Consider the following 27,506-nt stretch of genomic DNA (forward strand, 5'->3'; position numbering starts at 1 on the left):
ACAACGCGGCCCTGAGGAGGAACTGTGAAGGACTCAGCTGTAATGGAAAATGACCTAAACCGAGTCCAGTAGAGCTGTAACTGTGTAGTGGAAAGGTGTGCAAAGTAATGGTAACTATCGTCCTGCTTTACATTGTTTTAACATCTAGGTGTAAAAAAAAAAGAAAAGGATTTTCTGGGATAAAGGGGCAGATTACATAAGATTATTCTTCTTTCTGCTCCCGTTTGTTGAGATTTGGGAGGTTTTTGTTTTTATTGTAGCTTATTAAAATGCAAGATCATTTTTCTGAATGATTTATTGCCCGATATCGCCTTGTATGTAGTTCCGCTTCTTTCCCCAGCCCTCCGCCCGTTGTCTCCGTTGTCACTTTGTTGTCACTTTGTAGCCGCTCCACAGAGCGCACATGGCTAATTAATATGCACGTGCTGACCATATATGGCGTTCTGGGGGTGGAGTAAGAGGTGTGTTCACGTGTGCACAATTCTTGGGTCTGGTGTGATTTATCAAAGGGAAATTGCGGAGAGTTGTGCGTACGCACAGTTTGATTGATCTGAAAAAGGTGTAAATATTTTGGGTGTACGCCATTTTCGTCTTTTCGCCGTACGCAAAAATTTAGTAGCAGTTTTACACCCTCTTTGATAAATGAGGCCCCAGACGCGCCAGTCTGGGCCAGATTCACGCTGAGAATAGGATAAGGGCTTCCTTTTTTCCTCTCTCTCTCTCTACGGTTGTGGAGCATGCGCACATGCATTGTCCAGCTTCAGTCCGACTAAGGCATATACATGACGGAGAAAAACGAATTCCAATCGCATTATCTGGGTGTCTTAATCGGAGTTGGAGAACTCTGACTTTAGTCGGACTAAGGTGTTTACATGCACTTCAGTTGTCCAGTTATAGTCGGATTAAGGCAATAATTCGTTTTTTTCAAGTGTCATGTGACAGTGAACTTCATCGAAGAGTGGGGATCTGAAAATGCACGCTGTCATTCCTATTTCTAAATGTGACACCACCCCCCAATCATGTGTAAACAGTTCTTATCTCCAACCTGCTAACTATGAACCGGCTCTTGCAATTTGTGAATGGGCGATGGCTCAAACTAAAAACTGGATGTTAAGTTTGAGTACCAATTCCTAAAAACTTCATGTGGTAAATCTGCCACCATCATCGCTGTGAAATGCACATATGACATGCGCTGTACTGCAGCAGAGGCAGTAACTAAGGGTAATTGTTGCCATCAACAGGTTTTTCTAGAAGGCGACAGAAAGTGTCAGTGAGAAGGAGGTGATAAATAGCGTTGTTAACAAGGTTGTTGCGTTTATAAGGCATTCTGTGCTTATTATATAACCGAGATGATTGGCAACCGTTTTGCAGTTCAACAGACATATTTTTTTAATGAGATGGGATCAGGACTTGTCTGGGTCTGTACAGCTTATATTTGAGAAGAAAACCTATCATTTGTATGCCCCAGTGCCTGGCGCGAGTCCTGATTAGTGCTGCAGACAGCCGGCACTTTCACACTAGGAGGAAAAACACGATGTGTCACGCTCTGCCCCGCTGTAAGCAAAGGACGATATGCTGATAAGTTAATTGCAACCATTACATACCAACGGTTGATGCACTCATAATGTCACAATTTCAAGGGAAGATAAAAAACAGGCTTTGTTGTGTGACATTGAAACTGAACTTGACAGGCCTTCACACAGACATACAAGCTGGTGTGCACACATGCACTGACACAAACAGGAATTTATTGGCAGTCTTGTCCCTAAATAATCACAGTCCTTATTTTACTCACATCTGGGAAAATAAATTGAAATTAACTTTTGCATATCAATTTGATGGAAACCAGGATGCATATCAAAAGAAAACCTTTGGTAATTTATTTTCTCATTAACAGTAACAAGTAGCATCTCACCCTGTTCATCTAAACGTTAGATGGTGTCTGTTTGGGTGTGTGGGGAATATAGACTCTGGAGTAAATCAGTGAGGTATGAAGAAGTGGGGTAACTTCCAGAGTAATACATTTGCAGATAATAATAATAACATCTCCCAATAAATGTTTCACCTTTTTACATTTGATATTTGCTTGAAGCTACTGCCTGCTCCTCTAACTAATACAAAATATGAATTGTTATGTTACTGAATCCTGCTCATTTACTTGTGCTCATTTTATCAGACATTTTGCAATCAATAAACGTTGATTTGATCGATACCTCAATCACTGTACACAGATTAGACACAGCATTTAACGCTTTGGATTAATTTCTACGTTTTGTTATTTTTGTTGACAGCGAGAACAGAAAACAATTGAAGTGATGATGAATTAAACTGTAAATGTGACTTTATATTGGACAGTGATTATTATTAGTAGTATAAGATGACTTATCTTGAACATACATGAATAACTGCACTGTTCACAGTTGCAGTGACTTGAGGTGTTATTCAATGTGAGACAGTTCAGTAGTATATTTGGTTCCTGATTAAACTGTGTTGGGATTAATTAGACTGTGGCAGCAGATGTGAGAAGAGTAGGTAGACCTTCAATCGGGCCTATAGGGCTCATTTGTGTTGAATTCTCGTGTTCACACCTGAACTGAGACTTGTCCACCTATGATTGGATCAGGTGTTAGTACCAGGACTGAAATGGGCTTTGTGAGTTTAGTCCAACTGTGAATTGTCTTTTCCTCGGTGTGGGGAGAGTGTAGAGATCTGTCAGTGAGATCTGAAACCTGTTGGCCCCAACAAAATGACTATGACAGTTTCTGATCGCTGTTCCAGGTGGCAAACTGGCTGCTACTAATTATGGATTGCCAAGAAAGCCTCTGTCCTTTAGACTTTCTTACGGCTCAACGGGAGCGAGACAGGCATCGGATTTGCAATGGTGTCTGTGTGTCCGCAGGTGGGTGGCGTGCAGCTGGTTTGAATTTGGCAATTGGCCCGGGGCTTTGAGACTATTTCAGCCTGCCAGTGCTTCAGTACAAGCCTCAGGTGGTTCAGAAAGCTTTTTAGAAACTACCTGAGGAGGAGCAGTTAAGGGTTTTGCAAGAAGCATAAAACGTTCGTGAAGTATGTCGCTTCTGCCTCACTTCAGCAACAATAACAAGAAAGGCTGGTATTTTCAGGCAGGTACTTTGCAGAGTGGGTTCAATTTCAATTTCAGTGCTTACCCTGGTGCAACATCTGTTTTTGAGATTTCTATCACTGAAACTTGATGTTTTTGCCTGGTCACTGGTTTTGACATTAGAGTTTGAGTTCTAGTGTTGCGATTAGCCAACTGGAGGTGAGGCATGTGTAGCCTACATATTTGTCTGCTATGCCGAATGACAAAGAAGCGCTACAGTTTCTATCCTCAAAGAGAAAAACAGAAGAAAAAAACCCCCACCAGAGCAGTGATGCGCTGTACAATGATTACTCTTGGCTGTGGCTATTTACTGCACATGTGCTGTCATTAAATCATACCTGTGAACCATCAGGCAGTGTTAATGATGATTTGATGATGTTAGTAACACTTGAAACACGGTTTACAAAATGTTGTTAATATCTAAGTGAAAGCAATACAATTGAGAACACAAAGCAATTTAAAGTTAATAAAGGTGCCTTTGTCAATGCGATTCTGCAGGTGAACCAACCTGAAAATATAATGTTGCCTATTAGATTCTATCTGACTTTATGTTTTATTTCCTCTGTTGCTTGTCAGTCAGTCTCCTTAAAAAACAAAAATGCATGCACCCATCTGCACAGGCAAGAGCTTTGCATATAGAATATAGTCTGCATACATTTATTTATCATCATTTGATAATGGATTCTTTTGTGAGAAACATGGCTCTATGGGTGGCCATGGTTGTTCATCCACTTGGTCTATTTTGAAATATATTGGAGAGATTAGTCGAATGAATCAGTCAGAAACTGTTTCAATGGTCAGTTAATCCTTTAAATTATGTTTCCACCCAGAATCCTTCATAGTTGAGGTTTTGACTCAAAGTCAAATTGAATGAGGCATATTTGCTTCAGACACTTACATCCCCAGGACGAACTCGAATCATGGTGCTGATCCCCTTAAATCACCAGGGTTCAGGACCAAATACCTGCAAAACTTGCAGCATGCTAGCATACTAAACATGTGGGGCAGTAATTAATGCTCTGATCTGGCTCTTCAAACAACAGTGTGCACAGCAAGGACTATTTTTTTCATTCCTTCCCTGTGGCATAAGAAGCACCTCATCCTGACAGCGATATGATCTCATGTGACTTTTAACTTAAAACCACTGCCTGAGTCCTGTCAAAGCTGTTGCTAATAGAGGCTGATTAATGTTATAAATTACTTAATACTCCTTTAAATCCCAAACTCCTTAACCTCTCTCCCTCCTCATGGTGCACATGCCTTCCCATTCAAGGACTACAACGGGCTTTCAAAAGAACAAAAACAGCGAAAACACATCAATCTCAAGCCCTAACTAGTTAACTCTGAAGAGCCAAACAAACGTTTATGCTCCAAGACCTTCGCAACCGTGCCAGTCACTCTTGGAACACTTAGCCGTCGGATCAAACTGACATGAGTGCTCACCTGAAACAGCGATCCGACTCATGAATAGCAACCATCATCTTTGGTGTGCTCAGATACAATCTTTTGTTTGCAGTTCGTGACCCTCACACACCAGCTCTTGCATTACGGGATCAATTTGTATGTTTTCTGTTTGTTTTTTTGAAACTGTACCGTGGGAATGTAAAATTCAAAACTATAGGCAGGAAATAATTGGAAAAAAAATACAGGAAGCTTCTGCATTCAGTAACAGAGAGTGATTAATAATAAGCATATTTAACTATGTAAGCGCCTGAGGGGGTGGGGGTGGGCGTGAGGGGGGCTAGCGTAAGCACATGCGACTTAATTAAAAAGAGGTGGCAGAAGGAGTGAAGGCTCTGACACTGGTTTTATTACCAATTCATTAGTGCATTTATAGTGGAAGAAAAAACATATACAGCATTGTTTATGTGGATAAGCTGTGTGCTTGGTAAAGCTTGGTGTTGGTGGGGAATATATCTATTTGTTATTCATTTAAATGTCCCTATTGTGTCTGTTTGGAGACAAGGTAAAAGTTAGTCCAGTAAGTCCAGGCCTGGGCTCCTTAAAACAGCACATAACCATCTCCTTTCCGGCCGAGGCTCCTCTAGGGGGAAAGTATCAGCATCAATAAAACCAGGGGTGGTGGTGTTGGTGGAGGAGCAGAGATGGTTATCAGGGAGCTAAATGCTTTCTATTCAGGAGCTGATGCTATCGCCGAGATGTGAGACGTCACTTCGGGGGAATACAGGTTTTCAGTGCTTTAATAGACCTCAGTGTCACTCTCAATCAAATTGCCAGAATACAGGAGCAGCTGAGATCGGCTCAATGGGCATCCCACAAAGATAGAAAACCTTGAAATCAACATAGTACAAATAGCTATGAAATCAAACCACTGAATGTACACCTACATAGCTCACCTCAAAGACATCTCAAACATGGCTGTCATCACTTAACTTAGTGTAGCCTACTGCAAAAGCCATGTCCATTTGTATTTCTGTTGTTACTGTAAAGGCTCCCACACTGCCCCGACGCGAGTTGACGGCCGGCGGCTCGTCGGACACAGTCGGCAGAAAGGAAGCAGTGAAACACACCACCTCGACTACTGCCGACTACACAGCAGCCTGTACGTTCTGCACTTGCGCGTTCCCGACGGAGCTGAACACACCAAAGAGACATGTACCCGACATCGTCCAACTCTCCCCGACTGTCTCCGACGCCCGATGGTCGGGCCGGTGTGTTCCTGGCATAACTTGTAGTGTTTTTGTTTGCTTGTTTTGTGTTACACATTGACAATGGATGCAACAAGCATAAATAAATAAATGTAACATAACTCCTATGAAAGGTTAACTGAATTCAAAACATTATCAAATGATCATTGAGTAATTCATAGAAATGGAACATAAAAATATTGGAACATTTCTCCAAAAATGTTTCTAGGAACTTGAAATAATCCTCTTGGGAAAATATAAAGTCAAAATATCTTAAAATGTGGGATTTTCAGTTGCAAAACACTATAATATTGTAAGATCTGTGCAGTTGGTGCAGCTTTAATAATAACTTCAACTACAAGAGCCCAAATACTAAAACCTATTCTAACGAAAAGAGACATATAATTAATTGGGAGTTTTCTGAATTCTGAGTGAGTGGATTCAGAATGACGCACTACTTAGTTTGTCCTTATAATAAACAACAACAATACTGCCATTATCTAAATGACTCACATCCTGCAGCACTCTAAAAAAAATAAAAACATCCTGCCATGTGATTCAGATTTCATTGTTACTTTAGGACGTCACACACAGACAGTCCTATAGGAAACTGTGGAGTGACTGAATTCCTGATACAGTCGAGTCCATAACTCTGAGACTATTTCCAATTACCTAATTTATTTTCTTGATATTTATTTTCTGAGTGTTGGTGGCACATTTGTGGTTTTAAAGATAATCTGTCCATTGAACAGTGGAGCCCTCCCAACTGTACCGGGTCAGAGGAGCCATGGAAAAAAAAGCGTTTACAGGGGCGGGTGCAATTGCGTATTCAGCATAGGATGGGCAGCTTGCAATGGGCATAAGGAACAGTCAATCCTACTTAAGGCAGTGTTCAGCACTGGGTGAAAACGTGAAACCTCTTTATTCATTTTGACGAGGCTACTCTGACAGTACGGGGGATTGCTGATGCAGAGGGCTGTGGCAAAAAAACCCAACAATTTAGAGTTGTCCTGGTAAAAAGTTGAACTTCTTCCGTAACACAATGCGCAATGCAGCAACAACTGACAAGACACTGCAGTGGCCAGTCCAATAAACACAAGCCAGTTTCTCTGTAGATTTGTAGTAATGTACTGTAGAGTATTATTCTGCCTGTAAGGATAAAATGGGGATAAAATGATTTCCACTGTCAGTTGCAAAAATCTTTCTCCTCTTTGCGCAGTGATTGACCGTCTGATAAGTCTTCAGAATCATAGATCTTTATTTATCATGTCAGATTCTCCAAGCTATTGCTGCCATGAGTTGTTTACTCCTATCCGCTGTTTGTCATCCCTCCATCCCCAGAGAATCTGCTGTTCCAGTTTGTTACTAACTGCTTTTGATAGTATATCCTGCCTTGTGCCTCAGGTACTGTATGTCCCATACCTTTGTAATATGTGCGTGTCATGATCAAGATTGGTCTTTTCTAGCAGACACAGCTGCATATCCATTCACTGCCAACAAAATCCTTTAATGTACCAGTAAGCTCCTCTGACTGAGCGGTTGTTCTGAGATCCGCTGCTAATGTGGCAACTCTTTTTGTCTGAAGTTCCGGATAAATAATTTATATGGCAAACGTAACAGGCAGCACTGTCTCTCAGTTAAAGTTGAAAGGCAGCCACTGTTGGAAAAGGATCAACTGAATGGATGATTTTCCTTTTTACTAAAAAAGATAAAAATGTACCACATTTCAGTTACCACGTGCATGCAGCTCAAAGTGTGAATACTTCTCTTTTCAAAACTTTGAAGCCAATTATTGTGCTTTTCTAGGGCTTCGTGCACCATTTGTTTGATGTCTAACATGAAGTAATAGTGGAGCTGACACTGCTTTATTTTTGAATGTAGATGGATATTTTGCTGTCTCATAATGACAAATTCAATCTACGCTGCTTTGATGTTTAAATTACTAATTTTGTGCCATAAAACCAAATAGTGTTGTATGCAAAGTATCAGACAGAAACAATTTACAGAACAGAAAAATACAGGCTGTATTTTTGCAAAGAGGATTCATGCAATGGTAGAACAATTTGCATTCACTTATGCCTGTACTGTAATTAAAATTTTTCGTCCCTCCAAATCATTTCTGATAAAGCAAACAATGTTTACTCCACACACAGGGAGCTACAGTTCACATTTCACAACTCAAAGGCAAAGTGCTAATCTGTGGAAGTTCAATGTGACCAGCAGGAGATCAATGGAGAATAAGCAGAAATGTAATATTCACTTATATTTTATTACAGAATGCCACTTCTAACTCATTTAATGGCTGATAAAATAATCAAAATGTTATAGCACATTAACCACTGTGGATATATATTGATATAGCTCAAGTAATAATAATATTTGTTTAATATTTCAAAGAATACACATTAAGTGCATGTGGAAGTGGGATTTTTTAATATGATTGATTAAGGATCATTTTTTGAGCACTTTCAGTAGGATGTTTCATAAGATGGAGAAAGTGCTAGTGCTATTGTAAGTATGAGTAGAGAGAGCTGAGAGAAACAAATAAATATGTTCAACATGTGTGACTGACAACTTCACTGGCTGAACTCTCAAAGACCTGCCATGAAAAACATCTGTTACAGCTAAATGCTGCTCCTGTTGCATATATTTTTTACATTGGGGCATAAATAATACAGACGACACATCTAGATTATCTTGTACAGAAGCAGCAGCTGAAGGAGTTTGACATGCTGGGTGGGAGTGGGGGTGGTGTGCTGTGAAATGTGGTCGACAGATGTGTTTAAGAACTATTAAGCAGACAATGAGTTTTTGATCAACTCCTGAGAAACTGTTGATCCTGTTCAGAACAGGAATTAAAAAAAAAAAATACACTGAACAAAAATATAAACGCAACACTTTTGTTTTTGCTACCATTTTTCATGAGCTGATCTCAAAGATCTAAAATGTTTTCTATGTACGCTAAAGAACTATACTAAATATTGTTTACAAATCTGTCTAAATCTGTGATAGCGAGCACAAGAACTGGGATGTTTTAATAATAAACAACAACAGAAGGCTGAATATACTGATGTTTTTACAAAGCAGTAGAATAATGACTGAGTAAAACTGAGTCACTTTCTCTTTACGGTCTTCTGTTGATTCAATATTAACATTTTGAAAGAAGCCATATTGTCGCTGACGGATAGACATTAAATGTTTTTGAAAACCACGTCCACTAATCTCTGATAAGCGGATGCCAATGTTCTTTGTAATACACTCTTCTTTACGCTGGTCTTCCAGAACAACAATTACTAAACTGTACAATAGATGTAGAGTACGAAGAAAATAAAGTGAAAGAAAAAAAACAGAAAGATACTCCAAATGATAGCAATTATCTTAAATTACAACATATTAAATAACGATATGAAGTCAATTTTGCGACATGAAAGGGGGTCATTTGTAGTGATGAACCAATAAATAAATAAACTCTCTCTGCTTTACAGAGCATCACAGTGAGTTTAGCTGTCTTGTTGAGACTGGACTGATTGGTCCAGTCTCACTGCCCTCATGGCACCATTTTCAGCTGCACTTGCCAGTTTTATTTTGTTTCAGCAGAAATACTCAAAAACCTCCGTACACAGCTCCAAACAGCAGACAAACTAGTTAGTGAACATAACTGAACATCAAGAGCCTCATGAGCCAAATATTTCCTTCACAAATACAGATTATAAACAGCTGAAATACATTGAGTATTCATCAGTTGATCAAAAACCAACTGATAAAGTTAAACCATATCAGCTGGATGTGTCAAGAAGCAGATGTTTGCAGACATAATTTGCCTTTATCACTTCAAAACATGGTGATGTTGTGTGTTCACATCTTATTAAGAAAGGCTGAGCAATTAATATAGATATTATTCAAACCACAATATGGCCAAGTGAGATATCCAAATCACACAATTTTTATTTTGATAAAATGTGTCATAACAAATCATAAGTGGAGCTTTATGGTGCTACAGTGATTGAGTCATGGAATGAAAATCATGCCACCGAAATGGCAAAAATAGTTGAAAGGCCTGAATAACTGGGTGATGAACTGTGCTGAATTAGCAAATCATCCTGACATGGCTTGTAACGTGTTGTCTGGGGGCTTGTCAGACTGCCATCAGTGGTGTTGGGCAAAACCGCCGGAGGCCGCTTGGTTTAAAGTGTGGCTGCTTGCTTTAGTTACCATCTAAGATCAATTAGAAACCTTAAGAGCACTAAAACAAAGGTGATAGTCATTAAGTGCACCAATAAATTACCATTTCCCCCCACACAGCCCCACTGGTTTGTAGGTATATAGGAGTGAGGCCAACATTCCAGCTGACTTCATTAACTTTCATTTTCCATTTTATCTCTCCTGAAGTGGACCATTAAGGGTAACTGATCAGCTAATCTGCCTGTGATTTATGTGGCAGGGAAACTGAGGATTTAACTGAGCCTCAGAACACATTGATTACTGACATGGTTAATTGGCTAAACCCACTGGTACATTGAGACGGGCTTATTGGAAATGTCAAATCAAACGGCTCATTTGCAATCATGATGTATGGTGTCTATTCCAGCTTCTGCCCAGGCAGCACAAACTGACACACACACAACCATAGAGGAAGGGGCCTGGGATCTCTGCCTTGAATTTGCAACTGACCATCTGGCCTTCTAGGATTGCTGGCGTTGGTTGGAACTTTTTTTTTTTTTTTTTTTCCCTCTCTCCCTTCTCCCAGCGTCCACACGTCTGTATTGGATGTGCTTAGCTGAGCTGCTGAGGACAAGAGCTTGATGCGAGTGAGACTCAATATAGCTGTGGGGGTTTGAGTAAAGATTCAGCTTTGAAAGCAAATGTAAGTGATTGAACGGTCTTGATAGAACGGCAAAAAAAATATGTTGTTTCATTGCTTTCTTTCTTTCTTCCTGAGTGTGTGTGTGTGTGTTTTGGAACATCAAAACAATGGCTGGGGCAATTTTGGCCCGGGAATTACCTACAGAGTATAAGCAGATGAAAGCAGCATGAAATTGAAAACTCTTGATTTAAGCAGATATGGTAAGGGACGTTACAAGAGAGAACAGAGGTGGTGATATGATTTTTACATTGTTGGAATCATGGAATCAACTTGGCTTATTGCAGGCCATGCTTAGGAATATGTTTTTAGCATAAAGGAAAAATAAGTTTCCCAAAGTCTACTCAGGCAAAGACAGGCAATAGCTGAGCAACACGCTGTTTCCTCACACAAACATAAAAGTGTAAAACATCACAACTTTTCATGTAAATCAAAGAATAATAATGGAAAGTGGGGGCACAAACAAACATTTTCTTTGGTGGTCATTATAAGTGTTTCAATAATAGTGTAATTAGAAAAGTGCAGCACAAGAAACATTATAAGGGAGAGTGACAGACCGTTTAAAAAATGAAAAAAATAAATAAATAAAAATAAATCACCACCTACACTGCAATTAACTCCAGCATGGCTCTGTACTTTATGCGGCTTATGAGCTCTGTGACAAACTTCTCCACTTAAAACATTTCATTTTTAATTGTCTGCACTTTTTACACAAGGGGTTAACATCTTGATGAGTATAATTATGTTTGACTGGTGTATGTTAACGTGAAATTAAAGACATTGTGATTTCATACCCTGCCGATTCCTGATGAAACAGAGTTTCTTTATCTGAAGTTGAAAATATCTGACACAAACTCAAGACACACAATAGGATTATAAAGGGCATGGCAGTAAATAACATTTGAATTACATAGCAATATGCCTCCAAGTGTCAGCTGTTGGCATGATAAAAAAGAACAATGAGCCGTGACATCAATTAACTACGCCATAGCCACAGTGCATTTAATTCATACTCCCTCATGATATGACAAACAACAATGCTACAATGATATACCACTTAACATTAATGTCAGTTCTTCTGTTCATCCCCGTCATCCAAACCAACAATCACCATCTGGCCAGTTGTTTTGTTGGCACGGAGATAAACCTCTGTAGAATGGACATGGCGCTACATGGGCTTATTTATTGTTCTCGGCACATTCAGTACATGTCACACATCTATTATGCAAGTTCCTTTACACAGTGAATAGGCGTCAGTCATGCAGGAGAAGAACTCAAGTTGGTGAATCAATGAGAGCATGGACTAGCATCTTTATAAAAATGCCACTCAATCTTCCAGACAGTGCCTGAATGTATGTTACTCAATTAAAATATATAACATTTCATAACTTGTACGCCATCAGAGGTCAGTAAAAATACCTGAGGTTAATCGGCCTTGAGGCTTTTCTCTTCACAATAAAGCTGTAAATGCTGTAGTCTGGATACTCACAAAGCATGTGATCCATTGTATCAATTTCAAGCTTAGCTCCATCGCCTATTTAGTTGAGGTCATGTAAAAAGATAGCTAGATACAACAGTTGATGGACAAACTGTTTTCATAAAGTTTAGATTATATTTCTTATTTTAAAAAGAAGAGAAATGAATGATTCCCCAACCAGTTGAGTTCTGCAATATTGTCGTTTTTTGAGTCTTTCATCGCCAAGAAACTGCTTTGTCCTTTGTGAGGTTTTCGTGGTTGGTATGGATTTTGCATGGATTTGAAGGTCCTTTTCTTTACTCTAACAAAACTCTACTGGTTTATTGTACCAATTTTATTCTCACTGTTAGTCAATGGAGAAAGGAGTCTCGTTTCTCCTTCACTGCCCACATTAATAACATCACCCACTCTGCATACTTTCATCTTCGCAATATCAAATGCCTTCGGCCATCACTCACCCCTAGCAGCACTTCCATATTGTCACATCCCGCCTCGATTACTGTAATAGTCTTCCACATGGACTACCGCAGAAACTGCTAATTGGTCCAAAATTCGGCTGCACGCGTCATTTCCAGAACTCCATCCACACAGCACATCAGTCCTGTCCTCAAACAGCTTCACTGGCTTTTGGTTCATCTCTGCATCGACTTTAAGATCTTGCTCTTCACATTCAAGGCCCTCCATCGCAGCTTCATACCTCACCGAAACTCCTTGAAACATACACACCTTCCTGTACACTTAGGACCTCCACTGCTTCGCTCCTCTCCACAATTTCTGCCTATTATTCCACAGTGGGAATGAGATCTTTTAGCCGCTCTGTCCCTCGGCTCTGGAACAGGACATTCAGACTTTATCAACACTGTCAACCTTCAAGCCATGTCTCAAAACACACCTGTCCAGACTTGCTTACCCCCCATAATATATCTGATTTCATTGTTGCTGTATTGTCTTCTCTTGTCATTTTGTATTTGAATTGTTTTTTATTGTAAGGTGACCTTGACAGTCTTGAAAGGCGCCCATAAATAAAATAAATAAATAATAAAAATGCATTATTGTCTAGCAGTTGATGTGCACCATGATGGGTCTAAAACGCTAATGTTTGACAAATATGATTGTTATATGATTGGCATTACATTTCCTAATTGATACCTAACACAAATGCAGTTGAAGCTGGAGGAAATGCCATTGGTGTTTCATCAAATCAAAGTAGTAAAGAATTTTGTTTTAAATTATCTAGTGGTGCTGGTTGAAAACTCAAAGTATTTTAAAAAATCACCCTGACAGGAACTTGAACTGTAGCTATGTGTGTGCACCAAACATTTTGGCAATCATTGAGATATTTCACTCAAATGTCATCAGGACTCATTCTCAAGGAGGTGGACAGCCACAGTGACATTTTGATAAGAGAGCTAAGCTGCTTGTTTGGCCAATACATGAAATACATATGTCATAAACATACAGAAAATCTTTCTTAAATTTCTTTATTGTCTCCTACCCTGGATATAGTTTAACTAGCGCAATATCTTGGATGCACACACAGAGTTTCACCAAACCTAAGATGCATGATGCTCCGAACTTTAGAAGCAACAGCGCAAAGAGAAGAATTAAAATTTCACAGCTTGCTGCGAGCGGGTTGCTGTAATGATTACAGACTTTGCAAGAGACCTTTGTATTGTTGTGTTTGCAAAATGACACAATAAGCTTTTACTCTCAAAATGCTCTATCCTTTCTCCTCTCTTTATCCCTGACATTTGTTTTTGACTTTTTAGCCTAATCTCCCATTTCATTGAATAACTTTACACCTCGACTGCCATCTCAAATCCCCTTATCGCTCTGCTCTCTGTTCTACTCTGATTTCTTCTCCGACAGCTCTGTTGGAGGTTATACTGGCCAGCAGGGACTGCTTGGTGGCAGGGGACTCGTGCTCGAGTGATGAGACCTGTAGCCCACGTCTGCGGACTTTGCGTCAGTGTGTGGCGGGCAATGGCAACATGAAGCTGGGCCCCGGTGCCAGAAGCCAGTGTGCCAATGCAGTGTCCGCCCTTCTGTCCAGCCCATTGCACGGATGCCAGTGTAAACGAGGCATGAAGAAAGAGAAGAACTGCCTGAGCATCTACTGGAGCCTTTATCAGTCAACCATACACGGTACAAAAACAGAATCTATAAAGTCTGCAAATAATTCAATGTTATTTACATAGAGGATTATACACAAATGAGAATAATCGATTAAAATGACTGATGAGAGCTTCACTTGTGTGTCATCCAGTTTAGATGAATCCAGCATTTCTATCTGTGTATTATTCTTTCAGGACTAGAACTGGTGGAGAGATATCCCTATGAGACAGTACACAGAGATTACGACTACGTCCGCTTGGCCTCCATCACAGCCGGCAAGTTCAATCACTTTCACCGTCTTCTGTATCATTATCGGAAACTGTTTCCTTGAACCACAATATGGCTCTAGATTATTTTTCCTCGAAGCATGCCTAAGGCAAATAGATGTCCCTTATGTTCTGAAACACAGTTGCACAAATATTACCATTCATCCAAACACAATACTACCACCCAAATTGATATCTTGGTCTTCAACTTGTGGGACAGCACCCTCATTCATATCCCAGACTCATCCAAAATAACAGAATCCGCAAACGTCAATGAATACTAATGCTGTCATTCTTTACACTACTGCCTTAACATGATAGAATATATCTTCCTCTGTTTCTTGTAGCCCCAGGCTGCATGTAACAAAGCAATCTCATTAAATTTATCAAAACAAGCCTAAAGAAAGAAAACATTGTATTAAATGACAACATGCAGTAAATGAAATAACTTTAAAATATATATATATATATTTCCCCCCTGTGAAACACTCACTGATGCTTACATTCAAGAAAGTAAAACATTAGTCATAGTTTAAATTAAGGCAAGAACCATTAATCACATTGAATTTACCAAGATATTATAGAGAAAAGCAACACCCACACTTGAAAATGTTATTTCAGAAACGTCCCATTTTGTTTCTTTTTGTCTTTGTGATATCACAACAAAGCAGTCACCATTCCCAAGCCATGCCCCAAGCCCAGCGCAGCAGGATTCAACATCCAGCCTTGCAGGATTTGGTTTCTCTGAGTGTTTACCTGAAATGTATATACTGTATTTATTATCTCTTTTGAGAATCAAGGGAGAGGGGCTCAGAGACTCTTTTATGACCCATGGTGACCTGTTGAGTGAGTGAGGAGATTATTTTTTTGTCCTTAAAATCACAAACATGTTCTTATGCAGTTTTTCTCCTACTCCCTCACCATGCCAACAACAGGCCAGATATCATAATTTTTTTCCATTCATTTGGAAAGACTGGTCTGCCGCCATGACCAAAGAAAAAAAAAAAATCCAGGCGAAACACCGTTATGGATATCAACACTTCAAATAAAACCACGTTGCTTTCCATGAAAAACTGATTATAAAAACAGTTACCAATTACATTTTGTAGATCTACTAAGTGACTAACTTTAAAATTGATGCAGCTCTAAAATGTAGCCTGAGGTTATGATAAAGATTGGTTTAAAAAACTTAAAAAACTGATTTGCATGAGTTTTGTCTGAAGCTGCTAGTTGTTCAAGTAAAAGCCACATGTAGGCGATTTTCTGTGAAAAAAAGAAATCAACCACAGCAGTCAGAACAATTGTCGAGTGTCACCAACCTATAAACACACTGCAGAAAATCTGACGACCCTGAAGCGAACAGCTCAAGGATGGTGTTCAGCGTTAACTCTTACACAGTTCATAAGTTCAGTTTTATTCACAGAGACAAGATAGAAAATTCTTTATTGATGTTTTTGTTACAGTGGTTTTTTTCTCTTTCTTTTTTATGTTTTGTAGCAGACCACATGAAACTATCCTCTCTTCAGATTTGTTTAAGATAATTTGATATCAAACATTTTATGAATTTTCGGGATACAATTTAAATCATAACTGACATCACTTTCTCTGACTCTCTGAATCAGAAATACCACTCTAAGTTGATAACAGTGGTCAATAATGTTAGTGGACACTTCCATGAATGGACCACAGGAAAGAATGTCTGTGACATCAAACACACTGCTGCAATGGTCAAAATAATCAATAAGTGGTCATTTAAGCCAGAACACCACAGCTTTAACCCTGATGCTTATTGGCCATGAGGCTTTCAAACTGCTCCAACACTGAAACTCCTTGAATCATTATCCAATTTAATGGAGAAAGTGATTGGCTGCTCACAGGAACCTTGGAATAACAAATAGATGGCAGGCTATAGTAATGTAACAGTGACGCACATTTTTACAGATCGAGGACGGCGGTCAATGAAATGACAGACGTCACCCGACACCTGAATACATGTAGTCTGGATTTGAGCTGGTTTTAAAAAGTCTGGTGGTGCAACGCCTTCCAATTTTAATCATCCCAATTACCGAGGTAGAAGGTAATGAGCACAGACCTAGTTCTTGTGCTAACAACTTTGATAATGGATTTTTTTTGTAAGCAGTTGGACAAAGTGCAAAGATGGTAAAAAAAAATAAAATTGAGGATTTGGAGATAATTCATATGCTTATTTTCATTTCAAGACATTTTGCAATTTTCATAAAACTGCTGCAGAGGCCAGATTTTTCTCCTATTACGAATACTGTTCTTCTGGTCTTCAGGAAATGTACCTCCATTGTTTATTTACAGACACTTCTACCTTGAAGCTGAACTTTAATTCCCCAACTGCCTGTCTGAACTTTTGAAACTCCAACAAAGATGAGAGATTATATCTGAGCATGTTGAATAAATAAACCAAGCACATTCCACTGGTCACACATGCTCTTATTCACATACACACACAAAAGCCTTTTTTTGCTCTATTGCTGGCGTTTCTCATTGATATCTGTGCTTGTCTCTGACCTAACTTGCATCCACAGACTCTGATGTTGGCATGACAACTGTGAATCACTGCCTGGATGCTGCCAAGGCTTGCAATGTGGACGACTTGTGCCAGAAACTGCGCACAGAGTATGTCTCAGCTTGTATCAAACCCACTGCCAAGTCAGGCCTGTGCAACCGGCCTAAATGCAATAAGGCGCTGCGCAGGTTCTTCGACCGTGTTCCTGCTGATTACACACACGAGCTGCTCTTCTGCCCCTGTACGGACACGGCATGCGCAGAGCGTCGGAGGCAGACCATCGTGCCCAGCTGCTCTTATGAAAGCCTGGAAAAACCCAACTGCATCACACAGATGAGGATCTGCAAAGCTGACTACGTCTGCAGGTTGGCACAAAGAAAAAACAGAGGCTTTTAATTGGCTTCCATTCATTTCAGTGTCAGTCTTTCTCTCATGTCTGTGTCAGATTGTAAAATTATGTCTCTCCGCCATGGTCTCACATGGATATAATGAAATATATAATGGATATAACATATTGCTATAATATAATCATAATCCCCAGGTTTGTTGTGTGGAATGATCCAGTTCTTTCTTCCTCGTATCCCAAATCAGCAAAGCCAATGTTTCATTATGCCCACTTTAATTCAAGTATTCCTTGGATATGGATTTTAGAAATACTCATACATATTTGGACCAGCGCTATTCAATATTATGGCTCTTTGAAACCAAATAAACAGCCATTCAATCAGCAAAAATGCCCCGCTGTTTTACCCTACAGCTTTCTACCACCGTTTGTTAGAACACCCCAGAGAGCCTGTTGGAATAACACATTAAATATTTAGCACAGATAAAGAGCCAGATGGATCAGAGTTATCGCTCATTGCTATCTCTGGTCATGGCCATTATTTTTCACAGCCCCATTACACTCAGAGGGCTTTACTAATGATCCCAGGGCTGGGGGATGAAATATATTACTCTTTCTATCACTTTCACATTACAGTCCAATGCTTTCAGTCTTCACCACATCCAACAATATTTCTTAAATGTCAGAGGGGCAAACTCTTAACTAAATGAACAAGTTAGTAGAAGGGATATGTGAATGTGTAAAATAAAACAAACAGCAAAGTATTTGCATGAAACAATTCAGGGATCTGTCATGTTTTCACCAAGCGCTGCCTGCTATTTTTGTAGGTCTCGTTTGGCACAGTTTCAGTACGACTGCGAACCCTCTAAAACGTCTGCCAACGGCTGCAAGCAAGGGAACTATGGAGCCTGTCTCCTCGCCTACACAGGGCTCATAGGTAGGTGCACACCTGAGAGGTGACACACATAGACAGAAAACATTAAAAAAAAGAGATATGGAGAAATGAAATGAACAGGTGGAGAAGGAAAGAGAGAGAGAGAAAGGAGGCATGTGCCATATGGTGTGTGACGGTGTTGTGTGTGAACTTGCTCATTTTGAAATTTAGCTGGACCGTTTGCGACTAATGGACGTGAATGTGAGAGTTAACGTTACTCACGCAACAGAAGGTGGTGATGGCAGTGGTCGAAATGCTACGGTTGTTTGTCAACTGCCAAAAAAACGTGTGTTTTTTATGGTGGCACCGAAGTGTTTACAGCACACGACATGCAAAGTGAAATCACAATGAAGCCAGTGGTTGAGTGTTCAGATCAGCCTATACTTTATTTTATGTCACCTAATTTGATTCAAGCAGGCTTAATGATCCGTTGTCTAAATCAGAGATCTCACACTTTCATAAATCATCAAATCTGAGAACTTTTCACGAGCTTTCAAGGCCCAATTCCCTTCACAGCAGGGTTGTTTGGGACAGGTGTTAAAACACTAAGCGTTTTTAGGATGAGAACTTTCTCATTAGCTGGCAGATAATTAAAGAAAAAGACAACTGAATGTGTGAATGTGTGTCTGCTGTGCTGTTACAGTGAGACACACTTTATGCTTCCTTGCCTTCTCCAACACAGCACAAACTCATACTCGAGCTGAAGGCGAATTCAAATTCAAGCAATTTCAATGACACGTGTCCATTTGGCTTTTTCAAAAAACCTTCAAAGGATTTGATCTTTTCTACCACAGACCCATCTTAGGTGGCTTTTTCTTGGCTTTTTATAGTTATCCTCACAGTGAGCAGTGGGCAGCTGGATCTGTTGAAAAAGAACAGTACAGCAAAGTTCATGAAAAAAAAAACAGAACAAATGAAAATCAAGTTATTTGTGAAGCATGAACATCAGTAAGTTCATTTTGATGAGTGTGAACTGAACTCTGAGCTACCTTATGTGAAGTGTGAACTTTGCAAAACACAGCAATTTGATAGAGGGACAAAGAGGCAGGAATCAGTGAGAGGTACTGTAGCTCGAGGGTGAATTAATAAACAGAGCAGGTAAGGAGTGAGTGGGAGAATGAAATGAAACTAAAAGAGAAAAAGTTTAAGATAGAGAAACATAGAAAGCTCTCATTACTGAAAAACAAAAGCCTCTTTATGTAATGCAAGGTGCATTTAATTTCTTTTTAGAACAGTACGGAAAATAAAAAGAACAAGCACCTCTTTTCCCACACACTGGTGAGAGACACTAATGTAATGCACTTGAAGAACCTCAAATGGTAGCTACCCCTCAGCACTAACACACACTTGGCATTTTCATTTCTGTCTCGTATTTATCAAAGCACTTGAATTCTCACCTCCACTATGTTGAAAAAAAAAAATTGCAATGCTGGAGACACTGAGAAAATATTTTTCAGTATCTCTGTCTTTTCTTGATATCAGTTTACCAGCTCTACTAGAACGTTATTATCCCTTACCACAGGTCAGTCAGCCTATAGGAAATGCAGTCTCCATTAATGTCTAAGAAAACTATAAGCACTACACACATGAGTAACAACTCAAATGAGAATGAATATTTAATACTGATGGAGGTGCGGTCTCTCTCTGCAGGAAGTACGATAACTCCCAACTATGTTGACAACTCCACATCCAGCGTGGCTCCGTGGTGTTCCTGCTCAGGCAGTGGGAGCCAGAGGGAGGACTGTGACGGTTTCCTGGAATCCTTCACAGACAACATCTGTCTCCGTGAGTGTCACGCTCTCCACAATGTATTGTATGTACTGCAATGTATGTACTGCACAGAGGTATTTGGTTTCATATGTACGGGTACTGCTGCTTTAACGTCCTGTTTGACCACCTGCATTATGCAGTTTAAAGGAGACTTTTATGCCCCTTTTCCACAAATAAAAATAGTTCCCAGGTGTCCTAAAGACATGTCTGTGACATGCTTCGGTCAAAATCCCCAAGGATCAAACATCACAGCTCTTTTCATCCTCTCAAAACAGCCCTGTTCAGGACGGCTGCAGTGCCTGTCTCAAATGAACCACTGCTTGCCCCGCCCCTTCTACCGGTCCAGGTAGGGGTGGGGTTATGCAAATTTGAAAACTAATGACATCATTGTCAGGCAACCGAGGGAACAGCTCATAAATATTTTAACCATTAGGGAGCCTGCAGATTACAGATTTTTTTGTCAATTCTCTCGTTTTGGCGGCCAGAAGGCAAGTGAAACACCCAAATATATGTTAAAGAGCTTTCAAAAAGTGATATTTCCATAATATGTCCCCTTTATGAGAAAATGCTTTTTTTCTTTGTCTGTCTTTCTCTCTGCAGCTTTTTGACAGTAGTGTCCAGGCTACATTTGAGTCTGTTTCTGGTGATGACTCAGTGCAAAGTGTCTCAATGGGAAAACTAGGCCTACAGGAGGCAAATTGCACAACTGAACTACAGCGATTTATATTTAGACTTATACTTTTCCTTGATGATAGACGTTAAAGGCATAGTTCAGTTTTTTTGAAGTGTATTTGTATGAGGTACAAATGGCCACTAAGTATAATATCTGCAGCAGAAAGGTCTCTGCCCCAGGAATTACCGGCACATTGTGCTGCACCGAGACAAGCAGTAGACTGTTGTGAATGGTGGACGATTAATCAGCGTATTTTCACCGCCTACGAGAAGTCCCAATTCAAAATAATATACCATTTCAAGAGTACAATATAAAGTAAAAATTTACAATGCAACAGCTGGTCAGAAAAATGTTTATCTGGAACTAACCAGCTCACTCAGTATTCCTCTGCACAGAAGGCTTTGCAACACGCTGGATCAATTTGCCTATAACTGAACTATCTCTTTAAGGTGTAAGAAGAGGTTACTGTCATTGTTCTTCATTGTTTGTGAAATGATGAGATTGATGTAATGCTTATATAAACACAAGGATACAGCCACATCCACTTTGCCCCATCCAAAGTTAACAGGACCCTCTTACCGGGGTTCGTCTAATCAGTACAAAAATCAAAGAGTAAAAAATGACGAGGCACAGTTTACAGTGGTTTATGTGACTATTTTCTGGCCGTGAGCAGTAAAGATGTGACGTTGTTCAGGCTGTTAAAATGACACATAAAGCAGCTTGTTGCATTCATGCTGCATAGGAAGCACCACATCCACATCCATATCACATGAGATAGAGATAAAGTCCCCATATGGACACTTTTATTCTCAGTGTGCACACTGTTGGCCTTCGGGATATAAAACAAGTATTTGATGAGAACGCCATCAATGCGTGTCTGAAACAAATACGCCTCCACTGATACCTCAGTCGTCTGTTTTGTTTCTACTGTTTCATATCGTTCCACTCAGCCACTGATAACAGCCTGAGTAATTTCATTATGAGATGAAATACAGAAATGTCCTTCCCTAATCAGAATAATCTGTACTGATAACCTGAAGACATTTGAAACAGGCTTGGTATGAAAAGCAAATAAAGTAATGAGAGAGTGACAGTAAAGAGCTATCAGAATTTCCCTCAGACAGAGATTTGCCAAACCACAGCAGAGATGTTTTTAACTCAAAGACCCTGTGCATTTTGTAGATGTATGCAGTCTCTCCCCCCGCCCCTCTCTTTCCCTCTCCCATTTACTCACTCACTTCATCTCCTCTTGTTATTAATCATCCCCTTCATACTGTTTCCTTGGTAATTCAGCCTGGGTGTTCAGACAGTCATTTCTTAGTGAATTATAAGTGAGCGGACCCGGTGCTTCTTAGGTAATTGTATATTTATAAAAATCTCCACATGATGTACTTGTTTTTTTCTCCTTTCCTGGTTTTGATTGACAAAGTTAAGGCAGCAAATTCATGGAAACTTTTAGTTATTTTCTGTTTTAACCCCTTAAAGCAAAAAGAGCTTTGGCAACCAGCCGCATGTAATTCAACGATCAAATTACATGTTATTCATGAAATATACCACCAAAGCTTCGACATGCCAGCCATCCTGAGGAAGGGCATGAATGTTGATGCTGAGTGAGCATGTAATTTGTGTTTTAGTTTATTTTTTCACCTGAAAACCATGAATGTTGACCTATTTCAGCCGACTAACCAACTGACTGATCAACCAGCTGATTCACTGCCGTGGAGCCACATACCTGAAACCACAGTAAAGAGTTAAAGACAGAGAGACTGTATTGAATTAGTGTAACATGGTACCATTTCTTTACTATATTGCAGGTGTGTTCATTACAGATTCATGAAGGTACGCTTGGTAAATTTAGAACCAGAGGAAATATATACAGTAAATAATGCTGAGTTAATAATGAAAGGAATAATATGGACAGAAAGGCATGTGAGCACATGAGATCATGTCATATTAGCACTACATCAACCTTAATGGAAAGGCTGCACATGTAATTTATTGTCTTCTGTTACTCTTCCTTATGTTCATTCTCACCCTAACACCCTTTCTATCATGACATCCGCTCTTGAGTGTGGATAATAAATTGAACTTATTTTGGTCCTCAGGGAGTATAAAAATGTCTATCACTGGACCTGTACACATCATGAGTATCTTTGCTTGGTGTATGCAGCGAGGTGAATCTCTGGCCAGTCTTTCCTCGGGCCTCCTGCCTAGAAAAGATACAGAGAGAGGTCTCAGAGTTGTTTGGCCAGTGCAAATGGTCTATGAGTTAATGAGGTTGATGTAGAGAGGCAGGTGCAGTTTGGATACATGAAGAGAATACTGATTATTTTCTATTTTTCTGCTCTCCGGCTGACCAAATCCAAACAAGCTCTGGCCCAGCAAAAGCTTGCATGCAAAATGTACAACTCTAAACTGGAGGTATCCCCATGAGTGAAACTCGATAAAAACAAATCAAGATGATGCCGCTGAAGTCTAATTGCATCTTTTTTTTTTTATTACTGCCCTGTGTCATGTTTTAGGGAACGCTCTCATGACGTTTGGACGTGAATCAGACCAGCAGCCGACTCTCAGCCAGCCCAGTACACCCAGCATGGGCCACAGCAACAGGGAGAACAGGAGCACCACTTCCCCACCAGAAACCATAGAAACTATGAGGAGCCTTCTGGATACAATCATACCAACACAGGTGTGCAGTTTTCTGTCATGGTCAGTGATCGATTGAGCAGCTCCACAGTCGTTCATCCAGCGGTGAACCAATTTCAGACACCTGAAATAAGCATGACTCAGAGGTACAACAAATTTAAAGCCCCCACTTATGGATTTTGTATATCACGATTAAAACTCCCAAGTGATTTTCATGGGGCAAGTTTTGTATTTAGAGGGATAAATTTGGTGGAAGGAGGAGTGGTTTGTTTTGAAGCTTAAATTATGGCCGTCATTGTGGTACATGTTCAAACACACGGACTGTAAGTATTGCACTTTTTCCTCACAATGTGACTGCAACATTTCCACTGCAAATATCAAGTTGATTATTATGTTTTTCTAATGGATTTGAGCCAGAGATGAAAATGAGCATCAAACAGGTGAAGCTTATAACACCCTGACAAAAAGACAAGCACATTCAGTCTATTCCATTTGCACTCTTCTCAATGGTAAATCAAATCAGGGGTGGAGAATCATAAAAACATAATTTCATATGTAAATATTTGTTGGGACAGTGAACCTGGACTGTGTCACTTTAAGGAACATTTACAGTATATAATTCTAACAAACTGAGATTTGACACGGTGAGCATCTCATGAAGCAAAAGTTCAGAGTGCGAAGGTGTTGTGGCTGGTTAGGGTTAGTAGTACTAACCTCCACCAAAGCCTAGCTCGCAGTCTTTACCTTACTTACTCCGTTATCAATCTACAATGACATCATGAGTAATGACGACCTCGTAAAATCCCAATCCTAAAGTAATAGTCATAAACTGATCTCTTTCTCCTTCCAGGCTCTGGGAAATGAACTGCTATTGGGCCAGGCCACCCTGCCCTCTAACAGCCTCCCCAACTCTGCTTCACCTCCCAGCCTAATGCTGCAAGCTGCCTTCGGCCTTCTGTCGATGCTTCTTCATCTGCTAAACAATGGACACTAAAGCCTGCAGGGGAGCATGACGAGGACCCTCCTAGTACCAAGCAGATGGGAGGACTGGTGCAGTTCAGAGGAAAATGGACTGTGTGGCATTTCCTCTCCCTCTCTAAAATATGTACAGCAGTTCTGTTTTTCTATTTTTTGTGTCTCTGTGGTCCAGTTCCACCTGCCAGGGTTCACAGTCGGACTGTGGGCGACTTCTGCAGATCGAAGCCAGTCTGCACATTTGTACATTTTCATTGTGATCAAGTCAAGCCAAAAGGAAGTCAGAGTATCGCTTGTGTGGACTTGGATTAACCCTGCTCTCAGCTTTCTACAGAAAGCAGATATGTATGATACAAAAGACACAAAGTATGTGAATACCTGTGAAGATTTGTAACAACAGAAGCTCTTGTCTGAAAATTGTGTGACGAGTAAACCAGTGAGCTCCGTCTGCTCTGAAGTCTGGTGCGCACAAAGTGATTGGAGAGCTGCTGGAGTACATGGCTCTTTACTACCAGTCTCCTCAAGTGACTGAAAGAGGACCATTATTCCTGATCAATATTGGAATAGTGGGGAGAGACAGAGAAATAATAGAGCAACATTTTGCTCAGACAGCGTGGACAAAAGCCCCCCGATTGCAAAATGTCCAGCAACACTATCTAGAGGCGTTGTGGGAAACCAGAGTACATAAGATCAACCTTGACATGTTAATCGTCCTCTTCGTCGAACTCTTGCCTTTGATGAACTCTTTCACACCACTTTATTTGTCATTGCTAAAGCTATAGAAACTATTCATGAAGAACTTGTCCTCATCTTTATTGGCAAAGCAAGTTCTGGGACATGAAAAGATGTGATGAGAAAAGCAGTAACTCTTTACCTGTACTTGCTGTACTATGTGTTTGTGAACATAATGCCCTTTTATTTCTCATTGTGTATGTGAACATTGCTAAATGGGGTTCTGAGTTTTTTGTGCCAGAGAGGGAAGTGAATGGTTTGACATACTGAGCGTCACCACCACCACCAGTGCAGAACTTGTTTTGAGATTAGACAGTTATGAATGATTCAGTACTTTCTGTTCTGGGAACGTGCCACTGAATTCTGAGGAGGACCGGAGGTGCTGCAAATAAAAAGTTCTCAGATCATTATGTTTATGTATTTGCGCCATCCTTTTTTTATTTTATTTTTTTTAAACCTCCAATGATTTGCTTAGATCTGTTGAAACGGACACTCTTGCTTGATTCCTCTGAGAAAACAGGCAACACAACACTAATGCAAGACAAATGAATTCATGTTTACCTATACTAACAGTCAAACGACATTCAGCTGTACTCTGGAGTGCATTATTTGAATAGAGAATATAACAGGATTTATAGCATAATCCATCAAATTGTGACCTCAAACTGATCTGTCTGTCTTTTTAAAAGCTCACCAGCTGCTCCATTTCAGTGCTATTATCTTTATGTTCCTTTACAACAAATAAAGCTCTTTAAAACCCACAGAAAAGAAATGACCCACTACCTTGTAAGTATTGTGTAAATAAAATGTTTAATTCATCCATTCCTCGACAACTTTAACTATCTGTAACGTGTACTTTACTCACCAGCTCATGTGGTTGGGTAGCTGAAACCGGCTGCCAAAGACTTATGCTGCATTCACATGGAATCAGGCAGATGGCAGACGGCAAACCGGATGTCATTTAGTGGACAAGAAAAGGACAGTAAACTTGGGCGAGGCCAGCAGAGACGGCAACGGTAAACAGCAATCCCATCCAAAGTTACTGTCCTCCGCCACGGAATTCACAACCGGATGTGACGTTTTGGGGGGGAATTTAACATAAGTTTGAGTTTGCAATATCATGAGATAAATCAGAATTTTGTAAATGTAAATGTAAAGCTATGATAATAACATTAAATAATACACAAGAATTTGTTGTGTAATAAAAAAAAAAGATTTCTACTGACTGTAACTTGACTTAGTAACATTTTGTAGAAAACAGGCACAGCACAGCATAGTCTACATGATTAACACCTGATCATGACTCTGGATGATATAATTATCTCGTTAAAGCTGTTAAAGGTGAAACTGACAGTGCTGTCAGGAATAACGCAAAGCGCAAGGAAAAGATTTAAGTAACTTTTAAATGTGTGGGGTGGAAAAACATACAGGTTCTCATATTATTGCCAAATGGAAGAAGATCAATTCTCCACATACAGGAAACATTCCTTAAATCTGTTTAAAGCATCCTAAATGTTGTAAAACATTTATCAACAAATAAGATTCATACCAAATTACTGGTTTTCTTGACCTTATGTTAAAGTTGATATACATAGGGGTCTGGAGGAGTACTAGTGGAGTAACATGTAAGTAAAGGTTATTAGATGACAAGCAGTCATCACCGCGGCTTGGCAACATTAGTGTTTTCAATTTTAAAGAGGCTTCATGCATCCTACTGGTCTGCCATCCATATCCACCTAGTACAGTATAATCTCATCACACAGCTAAGTACAGTCGATTGCTGCTTAAAATTGGGGAATTTTGACATTTTGAGATTGTAACAAGTTTTGGTAACTTTTTTTTTTTTTTCGTTTGTTGTCCCTGAAGTTGCTCTTTATACTTTTACCTTTCTGTCATGTCATGGTCAAACAGCAAGCTGTGGCAGCTACTGAAAAATGCCAAACCATCCTGGATTCTGTCAGACACAGCACAGTCGCAGCAAATGCTCTCCCTTTTCTTGCCATTGCCATTGCCCGTTTCCTGTAAACACCTTTAGACTGTATAGCTGTCATGTTGGAGACGCTCATAGATAGAATTGAAGCCGTGGTCTGAGCTACATGCCAACATCAACAAGCTAACCTTCTCCGGGTGAGGGTGTTTAATGTTGCTATTTAGTAAGTGGCATCAACACCATGTGCAGCATCTAAATGTAGCATGTTAGCATGGCGACATTCGTAACTATCGCTACACAAGAAGCACAACTGAGTCTTAATGTCAATGCAGTATTTGTTCACAAAGTATTGAACAGATCTTCAGTTTTTACAACTCCTCCTGAGGTAAACATGGCTTCTTTTGTTCAAAATTTTATGCCGACCCCTTGTAGTTGTTGAAATTTTCCCAACTGGACCAAGGTGGTGAGTCAACAGATCA

At 39.9% G+C, this 27,506-nt stretch overlaps 1 protein-coding gene across 1 annotated transcript in view; it reads left to right on the top strand.

Moving 5' to 3' along the window:
• The window catches only part of gfra4b (GDNF family receptor alpha 4b), a 48,349-nt gene extending 23,865 nt beyond the window's left edge, over nucleotides 1–24,484 (top strand). The window contains exons 2-8 of the mRNA XM_083980097.1: nucleotides 13,977–14,252; nucleotides 14,417–14,497; nucleotides 17,044–17,389; nucleotides 18,195–18,304; nucleotides 19,952–20,086; nucleotides 23,267–23,433; nucleotides 24,241–24,484. Of these exons, the coding sequence (XP_083836223.1) occupies nucleotides 13,977–14,252; nucleotides 14,417–14,497; nucleotides 17,044–17,389; nucleotides 18,195–18,304; nucleotides 19,952–20,086; nucleotides 23,267–23,433; nucleotides 24,241–24,384 (1,259 nt within the window). The 3' untranslated portion in view covers nucleotides 24,385–24,484. The remainder of the gene's footprint in view (nucleotides 1–13,976; nucleotides 14,253–14,416; nucleotides 14,498–17,043; nucleotides 17,390–18,194; nucleotides 18,305–19,951; nucleotides 20,087–23,266; nucleotides 23,434–24,240) is intronic.
• Nucleotides 24,485–27,506: the final 3,022 nt, after the last annotated feature.

The sequence above is a fragment of the Trachurus trachurus genome (assembly GCF_905171665.1).
Source record: "Trachurus trachurus genome assembly, chromosome: 10".
NCBI classification, from domain to species: domain Eukaryota; kingdom Metazoa; phylum Chordata; class Actinopteri; order Carangiformes; family Carangidae; genus Trachurus; species Trachurus trachurus.